The 19,908-nt window shown below is 39.0% G+C and overlaps 1 protein-coding gene across 2 annotated transcripts in view; it reads right to left on the bottom strand.

The window, feature by feature from the left end:
* Positions 1-19,908, bottom strand: part of AFF2 (ALF transcription elongation factor 2) — a 976,027-nt gene that overhangs the window by 447,515 nt on the left and 508,604 nt on the right. For both annotated transcript variants that reach the window (XM_073599267.1, XM_073599268.1), the window contains exon 4: positions 4,286-4,330. In XM_073599267.1, the coding sequence (XP_073455368.1) occupies positions 4,286-4,330 (45 nt within the window). The remainder of the gene's footprint in view (positions 1-4,285; positions 4,331-19,908) is intronic.

The following is a 19,908-nucleotide window of genomic DNA, read 5'->3' as shown; positions in this document are numbered from 1 at the left end:
GTACGGAAATAAAAATTATATAATTTCTTTCACACAAATAGAGATTTCCTTTGGTGGTGTTTGGTCACTACTGTTTTTTTGTTATATAAATAAAAAAAGACCAAATATTTTGGGAAAAAAATATATTTTCTACTTTCTGCTAAAAAAAAATCCAATAAAATCAAAATTCTTCATAAATGTAGGCCAAAATATATTCTGCTACATGTAGTCCCAATAACTGTATATTAATTGGTTTATGTGAATGTTATAGAGTCTACAAACTACAGTATATACAGTATATTGGAAAATTGATCAATCCTGATGTACTGACAGCCTATCTCATTTCTTGAAGCCCTTAAAATCCCAGGACAGTGGAAGTACAGTGTAATCATATAACTGGTATGGTAACATGGTACAGGGTTGCTGTAACTTGCCAAGCCCCCTCCACCCCAAAGCACCTTGTCACCATGTTGATGGAGACAAGGGCCTCTTTCCAACAACTCAGGGCGGTGATTGTGGGGGTCTGCGGGCAGGGGACTTATCAGAATCTGGAAGCCCCCTTTAACAGATCCCAGCCCCGCATGTGAATGAATATGAGGTACATTGTACCCGTACTCATTTACCAAAAAAGTGTCAAAAAGAAAAAAAACAGAAACACGGTCTTTGACAATTCCTTTATTAAAAAAAAAAGTCCCCCAATGTAAATACACCATCCACCACCACTGCCAGACCCGAAAAAAGGAAAATGCTCTGCCTGCGTGGAAGGCTGACCGCATTTTTTTTCTTCTTTTGGGTCCAGCGGTGACAGTAGGGTCGTGATTGACGATGGATCTACATGGGGGGCATTATTTTTTTTGTTTTTTTATTAAAGGATTGTCAAAAACATTTTTTTTTCTTAATGACACTTGCTTGGATAAAGGTCTGGTATGGATTTTGGAGGGGGACCCAACGCCGTTTTTTTTTTTTTTTTGGCGTGGTGTTTTATTTTTGAGTTTTCCTTACAATCCATACCAGACCCGAAGGGCCTGGTATGGATTGGGGGGGGACCCCACGCCATTTTTTTCACCTTTTTCTATTTCCGGCAATAGTATTATATTGACAGGAAGTTAAATGTCTTTTTTTTTTACAAATGTCAGTTTTGCTGCAGTAGGTTCTATACACGGTACAGACTAAGGGGACCCCCCAGGCACTATATTTAAAGGAATTTTTCATTTTTATTGTTTTCACTTTAAGCATGATTACAATCACTGCTCCTTTTAAAACAATCTTTTTAAAACTTTTTTTGCATTGGTACATGTCCCCCAGGGTAGTACCCAGACCCCCATACCCTTTTTTGGCCAATAACTTGCATATAAGCCTTCAAAATGGGGACTTTTGATTTTTTAAGTTCAAGTACCATAGACTTCAATGGGGTTCAGAGTTCGGGTCTAAACTTTTGCTATGTTCGAGAGTTCTGGTGCGAACCAAACGGGGGGGATTGTTTGGCCCATCTTTACTCCTATACAGATACAGTACAGTGAATGAGTGCTGTCACCTCAGGAAAGTAAGAGTGTTATCGGCAGAATCAGTAACGGGGAAAAAAAGCCTAATAAAATAATTCTGCCACCACATCTAAAGACAGGCATGTAGCAATATGTTAGATTTTCTTAATGGAATACAGATACAGTTTCTTTTATATACAAACAAATGTACATGTTCAGTGCATTTATCTATAACAAGATTAGAAATGTAAATATAATTTAAAGTATTTAACCGTAATAGTAAATTAGACAAATATATCTTAATAAGCTTCAATGATCATTATTTGTATGTTTGAGTGCCCATTCACACTAGAGGGTGTGCGTTAAGGTGCTGTAATGCATTCTACAACACATCACAGTGTTTATTTTTTACTTTTTTAAAACTGTATTAAACCTAACAATCTGCCAGAAAGTATGAAAAATGTATCAGCTGCACAAGAGTCTTAGCTCCTCTTGCCTTATTTATTACTTGTCAAATGTCTCAACCTGGGAACCAAACCTTCTTGATGCATTTCCCCACTCCTAGCTTGCTCACAAGGATAGGGGAAATCCATGTTTGTGAGCAAGCCAGGAGTGGTGAAACGCATCAAGGAAGGTTGGTTTCCAGGTGGAGACATTTTTGTATATAGTCACTTTGTTGACAATTAATTAATACGACAAAAGGAGCTAAAAGTGGAGTGTGGCTGATACATATTTTTGATACGGAGAAGAGACAGACTACAATGGCCGCCACGCAAATTGTTCATGTACAGGAGGGGTGAGTCTTGAGCGGAACTGTGGATTTGGGTATGTCTCTAACAACCTGGCAGTTTATTCAGTTCCATGCCAACACAGGACATTGGTGATAACTAAGAAAATAGTAAATAGCCTTTTCTCTGCATTGGGAAATAGCTGGACAACACTGCCCAGGGAAGCTCAATGGGGTTGATGTGAACAAACTCTGTCAAAATAAATTGTTTTACCTCATGCTGGACACTGAAAGGAAAAAAAAAATTCCAGAGTTTCTACTCTAAAGTATACTGATTAAATGAATTCATGTTTTAGTAATATATTGATCGGTAAAAAAAAACAATAAATTAAAAAAGGCCTATTTACAAAAACAAAAAATTCCACAATGTCTTACTATAATAAATACTGATTACATGCATGTGTGTTTGTAGATATTTATAAGCTAGGAAATAATTTGGAAAATAGTTCAGTAACAGGAACTCTTAAAGTTCCTATATCAATATTGCTGCATGCTGGATTTTATATACAGACAGTATACAACTCTTGAGAAAACCCTCATAGGATTGGAGTGCATTTTAATATTTTCCAGGTGGCAGTGTTCCAGTCCAGCTCACATCTAGTCTATTTAAACATTTTGAGAACCTGATGTCACCAAGATTTATTGCCAAAATAACTTATTACCATTTGTTCTTAAATAGCGCTCTAGCACAAATGCACTATAAATTAAGTACTACTGCTATCAAAAAAGTCCCTTGTAAAGTGTGTGCTTTTCCATGGAGGAGCTACAATAAATAGGTGTTTCCTAAAGTGCATCTAAGCCCAATACCAACCATTTATTGTATATTGCAGTATACCAAACATTTGACTTTTTGTAAACTAATTTTCACCTGGTGACCCTGCCAGTTGCACACTTCCTGTCCTACAGTGACAACACTCATTCACCATACTGTATTATGAGGGAAGTAGCGTTGTCACTCTATGAAGGGACTACAGTACACATACCCTTCCCCACTACTTCATAACAAAGGGGGAGGTGTTTTAACATCCTCAGAGGGAGATAACATGCTATAATGCTAACTGATAACAGGCAGCACATACAGAGGAGTTGATATAATAAAGGCAAATAGACTGTTCACTTTGCAATGGAATTTTCTCTTAGCTTAGTGAATGTGATGAAAATTCACTTTGCAAAGAATACCCAATCACATGCAAGGAAAACTAAAGAGTATTTTTACTTGCACATGAATGGATGATGGAAGTCAGCAGAACTTCACCTCATTTACTAAGCTCAAGCAAAATTCCTTTGCAAAGTGAACAGCCTATCAGCTCACAATATGTCTAGCAGGATCAACAGATCAGGTCATTGTTTTCATTGTTAGGGTTCATTGTTAGGGTTTAAATACATTTTAATTTTCCTAAAAAAAAATTTTCAAAGTATAAGTCAACTAAAACTGATTTTTCAGTTTTGGGTGGTCATTATATTGAGCCCATTGTTTGATCGTCATTGTTGATAGATCTACCATTTAGATCCCTGTTACTGCATTTTAATATATATATATATATATATATATATATATATATACACACACACACACTTTTTTTGCAAGCAAGACATCTACTTTCCTGGAACTTTTCTGGAACTTCTTTTTTGTTTTTGGAAAAAAAGCTGCATTAGTCAAGCCTCTTGCTAACATGCAACATGCAACCACTGCAAAGCAAAGCAATTATTTTGATCAAGTTTATTCTTCCTTTGGTAGCTTCATCTTTTCTACATCAGCCTGTCATTGTTCAGAGAAGCACACTTTTGTTTTACCAAAATTAAAGACTAGTAGCTTTGAACGTTATAAAAAGAAACATAGAGACAGAACACTTACTGAAATTAAAGTCAGATTCTAGTGATATGGATAGTTTGGATTTGGCTTACAGTATATTTGTTATTTTGACATTTTTATAGATTTTATACTACTAATACAAAGAATTACATAAACAAGTTATGGATTTTCCATTCTTAAAAAAAAAGTGAAGATCTTTTGTATTTTTAAAATGTTCCAACTTACCCGCAAGATTTCTTCAACACAGCTTGGATCATTTGGAAGACTGACCTGTGTAAAGAAATAGGATTACTATTGTTAATAAAGGACAAAGAGAAAAAAAGCCTACAAAACGTGTTGTAAAAAACTTGTTGTTCAAAGAAAGTTCACATGGACGCAACTAGTGTAAGCCAACAACATTGTTCCCCTAAAAAAAAATAAGCCTAAGGTTACTAACTGACCCCCTACATAGCCAGAGTTTTATAAGAATGATTGTCTCATAAATACAAATGTAGCCATACATTTACAAAATAAATGAGAAGGTGCCCGATAATATTGAAATGATGCTCCCAGCAGATGCACAAGTGTACTTTGTATTACCTTGCATTTACGAACAACTTTAAATGCACTGTTCTTAAAACCACTATTTTGTTTATGGGTATGATTCCTTTAGACTCTGGCATTGAAATCCCATAAAAGGAGATTTTCTTTTTGTTGTACCAAATAGCTGAACTCTATTTATACACATTAAATACTTAAATACTATATTACAGCATAATTTGCAAGACTTGATATTCATAGACCAAACTCTTTATAGACCAAACACATGCAGTCACTCAATCAATTTAAACTAGCAAAGGGAGGTGAAATGTTAGGGTAATTTAGAGCACTTGCACAGTACAACACTCCCCAGCACTCAAACCTGCTAGCCAAAGAGAGCACAATTGAAATAATTTTTTAGGTTTTTAATAAAATCAGGTCTAGGTTACACACATTTTCAGATATACTGTATGTGGAAGTCACATATCATAGAACTATCAAAGAAAGTTACCACTAAGGTCCTTCTCAACACTCCACAGAAACTGCCCTCCAACTTATTTACTAATGGCTAAAACCATTGGTCACGATTCTGTACTCCTACTCTGACTGCACTCTTCGCTGTCTCTCATCCTACCTTTCCCACTGCACCTTTAGTGTCACTTACAATTTTACCTCCTCCTCTCCTCTTCCTTTGTCCGTTGGGTTACTCCTTCAGTCTCCTCATGCATCACTAACTTACCAACAGACATATCAGTCTGGATGTCACACCACTTCCTCAAACTCATTCTATTCAAAACCGAGCTCATAATATTTCCCCCACATGCCTGTTCTCCATTTTTTTCTGAGAAGACCGATGGCACAACTATCAACCCATCCCCACATGCCAGGTTGCTAGGAGTAATCCTGGACTCTAAACTCTCCTTTTGGCCCCACATCTAATCACTGTCCAAAGCTTACCACCTCAACCTTCACAATATCTCCAAATGACGCCTTTTCCTAACCAATTACTCCACAAAGCTTCTAATTCACTCCCTGCAACTCCATTCCTCATTGGATTACCTTTACATAGGCTATCCCTCTTTCAGTCCATCATAAAGGAAGCTGCCAGACTCATCCACCTTCACAACTGTTCAGTGTCTGCTACCCCTCTCTGCCAATCCCTCCATTGGCTTCCGCTCACTCAATTAAATAAATTCAAAACTCTAACAGCAACTTACAAAGCCATCCACAATTCTGCCCCGGCTACATCACTAACCTAGTCTTAAAATACCAACCAAATAGTTATTTTTGTTCCTCCCAAGACCTCCTGCTCTCTAGTTCCCTTGTCACCTTCTCTCATGCTCGCCTCCGGGACTTCCCCTGAGCCTCTCTCTTCCTATGGAATTCCCTACTCCAATCTGTCTGACTATCTCCTAATCTGTCTACTTTTAGGCGATCCCTGAAACCCTTCTTTTCAGCAAAGCCTATCATGCCTTCACCTAACAACTGTACTTTTATTTTCCCTATCAGCCCATTCCCCACAGTTTTTAATCATTTGGCCCTACCATTTAGATTGTAAGCTCTAATGAGCAGGGCTCACTGATTCCTTCTGTATTGAATTATAACTATACCGTCTGCCCTCATGTTGTAAAGCACTGCACAAACTGTTGGCACTATATAAATCCTGTATATTATTAACATTATTAACCATTTGTATTGTTCACTTGATGTAAAACAGTTGCATTTCCCTTTGTAATACACTAGTAGTGACCTGACTGAAAATAATTACTAATTACTAATTACTGAATATAAGAGACAAGTATACTGAATATGCATATGTTCTAGGTCTGCGATGATTTACCAAATAGTGAAGGATAAGGATGACATATCTGAAGCTTGCATCTTCAAATAAAAGTCAGCAATGGCTGCTGCATGTTTTTATCCTAACAGGTTTCATTTAAAGTGGAACGTCACTGCAACAGAGCACCACAAACTTAAACCGCCATTTAATTAATTTTTAATATTCCAAGCAAAATCACCCTTTCAACCATGTCTCCATGCTTTATTTTGCTAAGAATTCCTTGTCAAAAGAAGTTTATTGAGTATACAATGTTATAAAGATGCATAAAGTAAGTTTACAAGGATCTATAAAGTAAGCTCATTGTTTTACAGTAGGGTTTATATAGGTAAATATCATGAAATTTCAAATATTAAACATTGGGTTCACGTAAACCTAAATTAAAGATATATATCATTTCCTTAGTTACTTTTGTAGGTATTTAAATGATTTATACCTACTATACATATTGTTTACAAGTAGAGTGTATATAGGTCAAATAAATTCTGATAATGAGCTTTAATCGTAAGGTGGAGAAAAGAAAAGAGAAAGAAGAAAAAGGGTTGAAAGGTAGAGGTATGGTCCACAAGGTTGTCCCGCTCGTCAGTTTATTATTCTTTTTAGTTCTCTTTGAAGCCTTAGAATGGGTGTCTCTGTAAGTCATTTAATCTGTTACCATGGCAACAGGAGAGAGTCATTGAAGTTTGACAGGAACTGTTGTTTTATCCAAGGATGCCAAAGTTTTTCAAATTTTGGAATTTGATTTTGATCGATGGCTACCATCTTAGCATGGGAAATTGTATTATTCATTCTGTGAATTGTTTCTGCTAGTACCAATGTAGGAGATTTCCATGCCTTGGCCACTGTTTGTTTTGCAGCCGTGATTAGTTGGATCATAAGTTTGAATTGAGAGAGTGTTAACCATTCCGGTTTTAGATTAAGTAAAGTTAAATATGGATCTGGTTGTATTATTTTTTTAAATATTTTAGATGCAATCACGAAGACTTCCTTCCAGAAGGTTTGGATTACTGGGCACGTCCACCATATGTGTAAATATGTGCCTATTTCTGGGCATCCTCGAAAACAAAGAGCTGAGGTATTAGGTGAATATTTTGCCACTCTAGCGGGTACAAGGTACCAGCGAGTTAGGACTTTATAATTTGTCTCCAGTGCTAAGATGTTGGGTGAAGATGACTTAGATGTGAGCCATATGTTAGACCAGTCCGTGTCTTCTAAAGTTCGTCCCAGGTCCCCCTCCTACCTCTGAACGTAAGAGGGTCTATTAAGATTTGGTACTCCATATAATTGATTATAAAGTGATGAAATTGTACCTTTAGCAAATGGATCTTTTGTACAGATTGATTCAAAAATGGATAATTGGGATAATGGTGGATCCCCCTTTAGGAATGGTGTATAGAAATTTTTGATTTGGAGATATCTAAATATCTCAGAGTTTGGTAGATCATATTTTTCTCTAAGCGATGGGAATGAAAGGAATGATTTAGATGCTATGAAGTCATTTAGTGTCTGAATGCCTGATGTTGTCCAAGCTTTAAAAGAATTTGGGTAGATCCATGCCGGATAAAAGGCCGGATTTCTGATAAAAGAAAGGAGAGGATTGTGTGGAGATTGTAACTGATATTTGGTTTTTAGTTTATCCCAGAGAGATAAGAAGTGTTTAGTTATGGGATTATGAATTTTAAAGCGGTCTTTAGGATCAAGCCATAATAAATTTGATATTAATAGAGGGTCATTTTCTGAAGCCTCTATAAATACCCATAATGGGATTTCCTGTTTTGCATGGTATTTGGACAGACTGGCCAAATGTGCCGCTCTGTAGTAGTTAGTAAAATTAGGGTATCCCAGGCCTCCTTTATTTTTGGGAAGATGTAGTGTGTGTATAGGTATACGTGGTTTAGAAGAGCCCCATATAAACGAAGTTGCTCTTTTTTGTACTATTCTCAAAAAATAGGAAGGAATTGGAATAGGGAGGACTCCGAATAGATAAAGCAATTTGGGTAGAATAGTCATTTTGATTGCATTAATCTTCCCCATCCAGGATAAAGGAAGTTGCGACCATTGTTTTATTAGATTTGTGATCTGTCTTAATACAGGAGGATAATTGGTTGAGAATAAGTCAGAATGAGAGGCTGTTAAATGAATTCCAAGATATGGGATTGATTTTTCTGCCCATGTGAATGGGAGTGCAACCCTAGCCGGGATCAATTCCATGTTTGTGAGTGAAATATTAAGCACTAGGCATTTCTTAGGATTAATCATAAGGCCGGATAGGGCTGCAAATCCATCAAGAGCTGGTATTAAGTTAGGACCAGAGACCTGTGGTGATGATAGAAAAAGTAATATATCGTCTGCAAATATACATAATTTGTGTGTAATACCTCCTACTTCAATGCCAGTTATAGTTTGGTTTGTTCTGATATATTGGGCCATGGGTTTGAGTATAAGGACAAATAATAAGGAAGATAATGGGCAACCCTGTCGGGTACCTCTTTCGATATTAAAGGCTTCAGATTTGTATCCAGCATATTTTATATAGGCTTTGGGTTTATTATATAATGCTTTGATCCATGTTAAAAAGTGGGGTCCAAAACCCCATTTTTGTAATGAATATTGCATATATTGCCAGGATACTGTGTCAAATGCCCTCTTAATATCGAGAGATAGAAAACATAAAGGGATTTTCCGTTTTTTAGCAATATGTGCCAATAACACTGCCCTGCGTATATTATCGCCTGCCTGTCTATTTGGCATGAAGCCTACTTGATCTCTATATATTAATTTTCCTATAATGCTATTGAGGCGTTTTGCTATTATTTTTGCTAATAATTTAATATCGAGGTTTAACAGAGAGATAGGCCGATAATTCACACAGGAAGTATCATCAGAAAGGGGTTTTGGGATCATACAAACAATTGCCATTAGTGTTTCTTGCCGAAAAGAATGTCCATCTAGAAGTTTGTTAAAAGTTTCAGTGAGAATGGGAGAGAGTATTTCTGAGAATGTTTTATAGTATAAAGCCGAGTAGCCGTCTGGGCCTGGTCTTTTGTTAAGTTTTAGGTCTTTTATGGCGTTAGCAACTTCATCTATAGTTATAGGCTCATCCAAACTGCTTTTTTGATTCTGAGATAACTCAGGTAAGGTTATTTTTGAGAAGAAGGATTCAGCCTCTGTAGGATTAAATTCATTGTTTGTCTTGTATAAAGTTGCGAGATGTGAGTGAAATTTATGGACTATTTTAACTGGATTACAAGTGTAAACATTTTTTGATAATTTCAAACGTATTGGTTTGAAAGATTTGTTAGTTGAATTTAATGCCCGAGCCAAATATGTACCTGGTTTGTTTGTATTCATGTAGAAATTGTGTTTGGAGCGTTTGAGGGATTTATCAACTGACTCAGTGAGAAATAGATCGTATTCCAATCTAGTTTTTTCCAGATGAGATTTTGTACTCTGAGATGGATTATCTTGAAATGATATGTAGGCTGCATTAAAATTGAGTTCTAGTTTTTTTGCTAGATTTTTGCGTTCCCGTTTAAATAGTGCCATTTGTCTTTGTATTGTACCACGCAAGACAGGCTTATGAGCTTCCCACAGTGTTATTGGGGAAATGTCTGTTGTATTATTAATTGATATGTATTCCTTTAAAGCTTGTTCAATGGCCATCTGATGTAGTGGATGTTTGAGCATTATGTCCGGTAAGTACCACGTTGGGTCATGCGCTTTTGGTATGGCTGAGGCTATAGTAGTGTATACTGCATTATGGTCAGACCACGGAATCGGAATTATATCTGATGCAATAATTTCTGGTATCATTCCTATTGTTAGAAAAATATGATCTATTCTGGTGAAGGTTTGATGAGGGTGCGAGAAATAAGTGAATTTCTTTTTCATTGGGTTACTTTCTCTCAGATTGTATTTGGAAAGAAGTTGAGAAAAAGGTAATCTAGAGGTTATTTTGGATGGTGTAAAAGGTGATTTATCTAGAAATGGAAGGAGGACCTGGTTCGAATCCCCACACATTATCACTGTTCCTATTTTGTGTGTATTAATCACTTGTAATATATGTGAGAGGAATGGTGTAGGTTGTTTGTTAGGAGCGTAGTAGGAAATCACCGTGATTGCTGTATCCATTATATAACCCATGAGTATCAGGTATCTACCTTCTGGGTCTTTAATTTCTGATGATAAGGTGAATGGTGTGGATCGGTGAAATGCAATTAGAGTTCCCCTTTGCTTGGTACAGGCAGAAGCCGTGTAAATTTGTTGATAAAAAGGAGAAATATATTTTGGAGTAGAATCTTTGGTGAAGTGTGTTTCTTGGAGGCATACTATGTGAGCCTTCTTGTTATGGAAAGTACGGAAGGCTTTGGTCCTTTTTTGAGGGACATTTATTCCCTGAACATTCAGGGAAAGTATATTCAGTGGTGCCATGGCAATAGATCAAATAGTTTTGACTTACTTTTTGTTATGCAGAGCTGACTGCGCAGATCAACCTGTGTGGACTGAAGAGATGAATAGATAGAAAAGAAACCAGTGAATTCTGGAGTAAAGAGTAAACAAAAAACATATGAGATTAGATGATACATTGTATAAATTATTTTTTGCAAGTAATCACAATTTACCCGTGAAAGAGAATAAATATCTCTCTCAGGGGAATAAATGCCTTCGTCACACTCCCACATAATATGGTTGGGAGAATGAGGAGGGCTAATGGGGGTACACGGATCTTCCGCTTACAGGAGAGAAGTGCTATGTCAAAAGACATCAAAATGATGTTTCATTAGTTGGAGTGCAGAATATAGTTTTTGTTGAAATTATTTATTCCAGGGTGGTTGTATATGGTTAGTCTTGCCCTAGGCTAAATAATTCAGTTAGAAAGGTACTGTTAATAACTTTGGTATTGATGAAGATAGTTTGAATTATTTTGGGATTTTAACCCTTTTAGAGTAAACAATTACATATTTTATTCATATGTAACTGTTTAGATATGTTAACTCATAAAATTGAGGTTGTATTGCTTCAGATTAGAATAAACAAAAACATAATTCTAGGAACTAGTTAGGTAATAATATATTTGTTTTAAGAAAAGAAAGAAAAAAAAAAAAAAAAAAAAGCTTCCATTACTTCTGGATTATTGAACATATTTGTCCTAAAAAGTAATAAATCTATTGTTATTACCTGATAATATATAACTGAACAAGAATTTCCTTATTTCACTTATATATTCTAAGGCTATATGAATCAGAAGTAATAAGAAATATAACTGGAATGTAACATGATCCCACACAGTGTGTGACTATCAGAATGCAGTTACATTCAGTTATAAATATAGGTTTTTTATAGAGAACCATCTCTTAGTATAATAAATGAAGAGATATCAGGAATTAGGATGTCAGTCCATTGAATCTTCTTGGTTCATGGATGATGTGGCATAACGGCCTCTTTTGTGAGAATGATGATTCCCATTTTGTTCTGGAATTTTCTGGGTGCTGCCTGAAGGTGAAGATGATGCCATTCTTCTGCGTGTGGGAGTGTTGCTGCTTGTGGGTTCTGTCAGATTTAATTTTAAAAGGGTTTGTTGTAGTTCATCTGCTTATCTGCTTCTGTAAATTGTACCTTGGTAGTTAAATCTGACTGAAAAGGGGAAGCCCCATTGATACATAATGTTGTGGCGTTGCAGTTCCATTAGTTGGGGTTTCATGGATCGTCTTTTAGTAATAGTAAGTTGGGATAGGTCAGCAAAAATTTGATAATTGTGTCCTTGAAAATTAAGTTCCTTTTTTTCTCTTGCAGCAATTAGTATTTGTTCTTTCATTCTGTAATAATGACATTTTGTGATTATATCACGTGGGGGTCCATCTTTCTTTTTGGCTGTGAGGGCTCTGTGTACTCTGTCCAGTTCTAAACGTTCAATAGGGATATCTGGCTTTAGTTCTTGTAATAGAGCAGTAATAGTAGATTGCAGGTCTGTCACAGTTTCAGGTATTCCCCTTATGCGCAAGTTTGAACGTCTGGCTCTATTTTCGTAATCTTCGAGCTTAGTTTGAAGTATTAAATTCTCTTTTTTTAATTGTTCCAATTCTGTTATATTTTCTTGGGTTGTAATTTCAATTTCATCCATTTTTATTTCTAAGGCTGCGGTGCGGTTTCCCAGCTCTCTTATTTCTTTGGTTAGGCTGTTTGTTATTTGGTCTGAGGTTTGTTTTAAAGCCTTATGAAGCATCTTTTCAAATTGTAATAATATTACTGGGGATACTGAGGAGGCTTGTGGAGAAGTTTGTGAGAGGATTTGTTCTGTATCTGACTCAAATGGAGAGTCTTGCTGTGACATTTTCTGTCTGTGAGAGCGCCCTGATGCTGTATCTTGTGAGGTGACTGGAGCTGCTTCAGCTGCAGTGAGTGCCTGTGAGCTCTTTGTGAGGTGATTTTTATTTCTGCCACGGTTTCCTCCCAGTACCATATTTCCTGCCCAAACTTTCACAGTTTGTTCCCTGGGGCAAAAAGGTTCAAATGGATACCTTTTGAGCCTGCAGGCTCCTCTTTGTCCTTCTCTTCTCTCCTCAGCGGTGTGGAGCTCTAACAATGCATGTCTGCTCTGCTAGGCTCCGCCTCCTGCCCCCTCCAGTTTTGCTAAGAATTCAATTTAAAATCTATCCTCTAGCATTTCTGGCTGTGGCCATTTCGAGTAAGGGCAGATGATTTATGTAGTATTTACTTCCTGAAATCCATCTCCCCCTAGCTCAGGCATGAAGGCAGTAGGGTTTGTTCAAGTGAGAAAACCCCTCCTCCCCTCCTGAAGACTCTTGGGATGTATGGCATCATTTGCCTAGGCCTGAAACCAGGAAGTAACTGAAGAAATGTAAAAAAAGTTTTAAACAAGCAAATTTGATATATTTTCCTATTTATTTACTAATGATAGTGGTCAATGTTGATTGGGAGAGTAAAGTTCCACTTTAAAGAAGCATTAATAGTAAAAAGTTGTATTCTGATGAATGTATTCAGTATACAAATTCTACACTTCTTTACTTTGTTTCTTTACATTCTGTTCCTTATTTACACACATACCAAAATGACCAGCAAAAGTTACAGTGACAGGAGACAGGAAAAATATGAAACAATAAAGAAATGAGTATACTGAATACTATCATTACATATATTGCATGTGTGGAGTTATCGTCCTTCTAAATTAACATAACAAAACAGAAATGAAAATGATGCACCCTGTCTTGCAACATGTATGCGGAATTTATTTAATTAAATGTAAGAGCTTCTACATTGTAAAATCTCATTCTGACCTGCAGGTCACGAGGAAATTAAAATTTTAATTGATTGTTTTAAGACATATTAAACCAGCAGGTAAATTTGATCTTGTCCAACATTTGGGATTTAGTTAATCCTACATCCAAGAACTCTTATGGCCCGTACACACGGTCGGACTTTGTTCGGACATTCCGACAATAAAATCCTAGGATTTTTTCTGACGGATGTTGTCTCAAACTTGTTTTGCGTACACACGGTCGCACAAAGTTGTCGGAATTTCCGATCGCCAACAACGCGGTGACGTCAACCATGTATGACGAGACTAGAAGAGGCCAGTTCAGAACCAAGCGCGGCACCCTTTGGGCTCCTTTTGCTAATCTCGTGTTAGTAAAAGTTTGGTGAGAGACGATTCGCGCTTTTTCAGACTCGTGGCTTTCAGATCGTTTTCTGCTGTTTAGTTTGTGCTTGTGGGTTTGTATCTGCTCTTCAGTGCGTGCAAGCAAGTTCCGCGTGACTTATAGTCATTGTGTTCTTGTTCGTTCGTTACTGTTTTTCAGGTCGCTCTTCACAGGCCTTGCTGTTCTTCAGTGCGTTCTGTTACTTCGTTTTGAGCAGCCGACCGTTTTCTAGCCATGTTGCGTATACGTACTCCTCGTAGAGTTCGTGCTGTGCGGGGGCTTGGTGTTGGGGTCCTGACCTTGACACAAGTCCAGTCCATGAACAGGGTGGGGAGGAGTTCATGGACCAAGAATTGTTTGCTTCAGCGTGACCAGTTCTCTCATATGCCTTTGCTCCGTGAGATCCGTGAGAATAATCCTGATGATTTCAGGAACTTTCTCAGGATGATGGACCCCGTATTTCACCGTCTGCTGGCTTTGCTGACCCCCTATATCAGCAGGCAGGATACCTGCATGAGGCAAGCCATCAATGCGGAGCAGAGGTTGGTCGCTACCCTGCGGTACTTGGCGACAGGGAGAAGCCTGCAGGACCTCAAGTTCTCGACAGGCATCTCCCCCCAGGCTCTGGGTATCATTATCCCAGAGACCTGTTCTGCCATCATCCAGGTCCTGCAGAAGGAGTATATGAAGGTAAGATTTTTATCCTTTAATATCAAATTTTATTGTTTTGAATGTTTGATAATATATTGTATTTCTTTCCTCATTCCCTAATTACCATGATTGTAATATGCTGTGAATGTCCCCTTTGTTCTCATGCATGCTGGATTTGTCTGTAATTATTATTTTAGTCCTTCATACATATTTGCCTTCAATAACCTCCCCAGCATGCTCTCCTGCCCTATATTCACCCCATGTAGTCACTTAACAATGTATTTTATCAGCTCCATAGTAGTGCTTTACCCCAAACACCCCCTAAAATGTTTTTAAATGTGATTTGTGCTTTAAATTCAGGCCAGAGGCATTTTTTTTGTGGTGTCCCCAAATCATTTTTATTAACCCTCCCTCCCCCAACTGCTAAGTCAGCTGATCCCAATTCTCTATCTATCCTCAATCATCTATCTGCTGACTTTGCCAAACCCATACACACTATACCCATCTCTTTAGTGGTCAGATTTATGGATGAATTACCCAAAGCATGTAGTGCAAGGGCCTGCCTGTATACTTTCAAATGGTACTGTTTCAAGTTTTTGTATCCTATTATTATCTTGACAGGTAATAGCAGAATGTCCAAATGTGCTCAAATGTGTACAGTGTGTATTTATATCTTTGTATTATGACACTTCTTACCTGTCCAGTGGGCTGCCAATAGTGTAACTAAGGAGGGGCTGTTCCAAGTAATACCCTGTATTTAGGCATTCATCTCTCAATGAAGTGGAGAGGGTTACCTGTCCAAGATCCCCCCCCCTATAATGTTAGAAATGGCCCATGGGGGGGGGGGAGGGGGAATATGATAGGTGTACCTTATACTTTGGTGTTGTTAAATTCCCCTTAATAAATGCTATCTGGAGGTTGGCCAAGAATGTTTGTGTCTAATCTGCTTGCCATGTTTATGTGCAAAAATACTATTTTTTTTTGTTTTCCTCAACAGTTTCCTTCCACGCCACAGGAATGGCAGACTGTGGCCTCCCACTTTGCCCAGCGGTGGAACTTTCCTAACTGCGGAGGGGCAATTGATGGGAAACATGTCCACATCGTCCCACCACCCAACTCGGGGTCGTACTATTTCAACTATAAGGGGTTCAATAGTATTGTGATGTTGGCGGTGGTGTCAGCTAATTACGACTTCTTGTATGTGGACGTGGGGAAGAATGGCCGGATGTCCAATGGTGGAGTCATCACCCAGACGGAGTTCTACAGGCGTCTCCAGAATAGCAGCTTGGACTTGCCACCTCCAGAGGACAATGTGGAAGGACTCCCATTCGTCTTCGTTGCGGATGAAGCATTTGCGCTGGGGGACCATCTTATGCGGCCATTCCCGATGAGGACCCTCACCCTGGAACAGAGGGTTTTTAATTACCAGCTGGCCAGAGCCAGAAGAGTGGTGGAGAACACATTTGGAATCATGGCCAGTCGGTTCTGCCTATTGACACCCATCCATATGGCAGAGTATAAACTTAATCATATAATCCTGGCGTGCTGTGTTCTACATAACTTTTTACGCCAACATTCTGCCAACTATACTGGCTCAGTTGGGCCAGAGGCCGGAATTCTACATGATACAACCCTGACGGCGCTTGAAAGTGGCCGTCCTGGCTTGCCCTCCCTGAGTGCCCGTGATGTCCAGTTAAGATACCTTGAGTTCTTTGCGGGTAGGGGGGCCATCAATATGCCAGACAATTTGTGAAGCCTTTATCAAATTAAAAAAAAAGCTAATCTTTGGTGACATTTACTGCTTGTGTTTGTTTTAGCTGACCCTGACAGCAATGTGGGGAGTCCTGAAAATGGTGTGATTGTGTATCCTTTTATACAAAGCACTGTTGGGTGTTATTTACTAAAGGCGTAGACACTTTGTACTACAAGTGCACTTGAAACTGCACTGAAACTGCACTTGTAGTGCAAAGAGGATTTGCCCTTAGGAAATAATCCCCATTTTCACAGAAAACAGCAATTACATCACCACAAAAGTGTTGTAGCATTGAGACAATAATCCACACATTCTTGATTAACAAACTTTTTAATACCTGCACAATCACATGTGCATTTAGAAAAGGTTTTTAAAACAAACCAACATGTTTTTTGTATAACAATTTTTGGGGTAGCATTATCAAAAATAGAAATGTCCATTTAAGATAAAACAGGCATGTGTAAAACCAACATGAAAGACAAAAATCTTGAACTTACAAAGTTCACATATGGTAAAACTTGAAGGCAATATCAGACATGAGTATTTAGGAACTGTGTTTGATATTGCGTTCAGATGGGGTGAAGTCACCCCTTGAAAAGCCAAATTTGGAAGATGCACACCAATTTACGAATGTCAACATGTGCTAGCTGCCATCACAGGGGATCAAGGGACGTGTTTGGGGGGAGCAACCCCTTCCTCACAGCTACTTTATTATGGAGGAAGGGGTTGCACCCCCAAAACGCGTCCATTGATCTCCCGTGATGGCAGATAGCACATGTTGGCACACTGTGTGCATCCTCCAAATTTGGCTTTTTGAAACATCGCTAAAAAATTTTTAAGATTGTAGCACACAAAAAAAAAAGTGATTTTGTGGGGTTTTAAATTCGCCCCAAAACATCAATGATGTTATTATTTTTTTGAATAACATCATTGATTTTTTTCTTGAGGTTTTCCAATTCTAAATTACACCCCATGATCTCCCCGATCAAGATCTGGGCACTTTCTGATGTGAAAGGATCTCGATCCACAACATCACGGTCACCTAAAAAGAGAGAAACCAAACAAAAACAGGTATCAAAAATCTGCCGGCATCCATCTCTTACCTGAGTTTGTGGTTGCAGACACTCACCTGTTGTGGTGCCAATTTCCACCACATCTTCTTCCTCCTCCTGCTCAGCTTGGGTTGGGGGTATTTCCCCTTCTTCCAGAGGTGGGGGGTCTCTGGTCTCCTCGGATGAGGGGTGTCCTCCGAGTCTTTTCTCCCCTATGTAAAACAAAAATGGTATAATTAGCACACAGATATTTGATGGCAGAAATATAAAGATGAAACATTACTTGGAAGTGGGGTACAATTGTCTATTTGGGCAGAGTTCCAAGATGTAGCATTTTTATTGTCCTTTGTCAAGCTTCAATACTTTACCTGTCTTGTACAAGCTTCACAGATGGAGACACCCCTATAGTATACACTGGAGCACCTGTGTGGGCCCCCTAATAAAAAGTGTGTTCTTGTGTCCCACACTAGTGCTCCAGCGTCCAGATGTGGAAACAGCTGCTGAGTGTCCTCTCCTTACACAAAATCTAGTTTGCATTTCATTCTAGTAACAAACCCATCTACACAACCAAACATTTTTCATACAAGTAGGCCCTAAAAAATGTTGGAAAATGCATATGGCCTAAACAATGGTGTTTTAGAGGCCGAAAGAAAAATGTTTGATACGAACGAATAATGGTCCCATGAACATTAAAGTTGCCATTTTAAACTGTACAACACTTAAGAAAAGCATATGGAGCAGCACGAATGTAATAAAGACAAAAAGAATAGGAACACAGCACAACTACTTACTTTTTTGCAGCACTCTCCGGATCTTTCAGTACTGCTCGGGCTCTCTTAATTTCAGGTCCATCCACCGCTTCCTGAGCTGATCTTTCGATTGTCGTACCCCGAAATTCCGGTGCAGACTTTTGACCACTTTCGCCATGATCTTGGCCTTTCTGATATTGGGGTTGGGGTAAGGTCCATATTTCCCGTCATAGTCAGTCTTCTTCAGGATGTCCACCATCTCCAACATCTCCCCAAAGGACATATTTGTGGCCTTAAATCTTCTCCTTCTGGATCGGGACGTTTCCAGATCCGGGCTTTCCTCCTCCTCGTTGCTATAATTAGCACGCACCTGCTCTGACTCCGCCATGTGCTCTTCACCCACTGCACTGAACGAAAAGGGGCGGGGAATAGACTAGAAAGAACGTCAGGGGCGGGCGGAGTTACACGCATGCGCAGTGTGTACAAAGCGTAACACGCGTGCGTATTACGTATGATCTGTGAGCGGAGGAAGGAGCATTGGAGGCGCCGATCGTAATAACGAAGGTAAGAGACAAACTTGGGCCTATACTGCTTCTAGATTGAGGCCTATATTGTAACAAGATTAGGAGAGTTTTGGCCGACATTAGGGTTTGTCTTGTGTTGTGTCTTGTAGTGAAAATGGATATCTTGAATGATACAGACTTCATGGCAATATTCATTGACATGTTCAGGGAGCTGCCTTGTCTGTGGGAGATCAACCACCCACATTATAGGAACCAAACAAAGAGGAAGGCAGCGCTGGATCAATTGTTGGAAATTGTGAAGCAGGTGATACCCACGGCAGACATCACATATTTGAAGATCCTAATTGGTGGCCTGAGGAGCACATATGTAAAGGAAGCGCAAGAAAGTCCAGGATTCGCAGAGATCCGGAGCAGCAGATGACATCTATGTCCCCAGGATGTGGTACTATGACAGGCTGCATTTTCTGGCAGGTCAGACTGAACCCGGGTCATTACTCTCCAGTCTTCCTTCCACGCTTCCTTCCCCTCCAGCTGAGGCTTCTGACGCCCAACCTGGGCCTTCCAGGCAGCAACATGTGGAGGAGCCCAGATTGAGCAGTATAGCATTCCTCTAAATAGTTCAGGTTGTCCAATCAATGATGTTAACTAGATGTTAGTTTGGAGTACTAATTTATGATTGTGATTGATGATGCAAAACATTACAACCATGTCCCTTTTTCATACACAGGGAAGTCTCAGCCAGGAGGTGGCCGGGCCGAGCAGGCTGGCTGATATGCCGGTCCCTCCCCTACACCCGCAAAGAGAAAGTGGCAGGAGGAGGAGTACCCTAGAGGAGGCTGCCATAGGCCTCTTTTGGAAGGCTACAAAGGCCCTGGGAGCACCACACACTGTGGAGGAGGACTTTGCTGCCATCATTGTAAAATGCAGTGGATGGAGGAGGGGCAACAACTCATGTGTGAGTCATTAATGTTGGAGGCTCTCAATAAGGGGTTGAGGGCCCAACTAACATCTGATACCCACCTTTGTGACCTCACACATGGTCCTCCTCCTCCTCCAGGTCCTCCTCCTCCTCCTCCTTCTCCTCCAGGTCCTACTAGTCTCCTCC

Source organism: Aquarana catesbeiana, linkage group LG09 (genome assembly GCF_042186555.1).
Source record: "Aquarana catesbeiana isolate 2022-GZ linkage group LG09, ASM4218655v1, whole genome shotgun sequence".
Taxonomy (NCBI): domain Eukaryota; kingdom Metazoa; phylum Chordata; class Amphibia; order Anura; family Ranidae; genus Aquarana; species Aquarana catesbeiana.
Note: the sequence above shows the minus strand (reverse complement) of the source record. Positions and strands in the feature narration are given on the sequence as shown.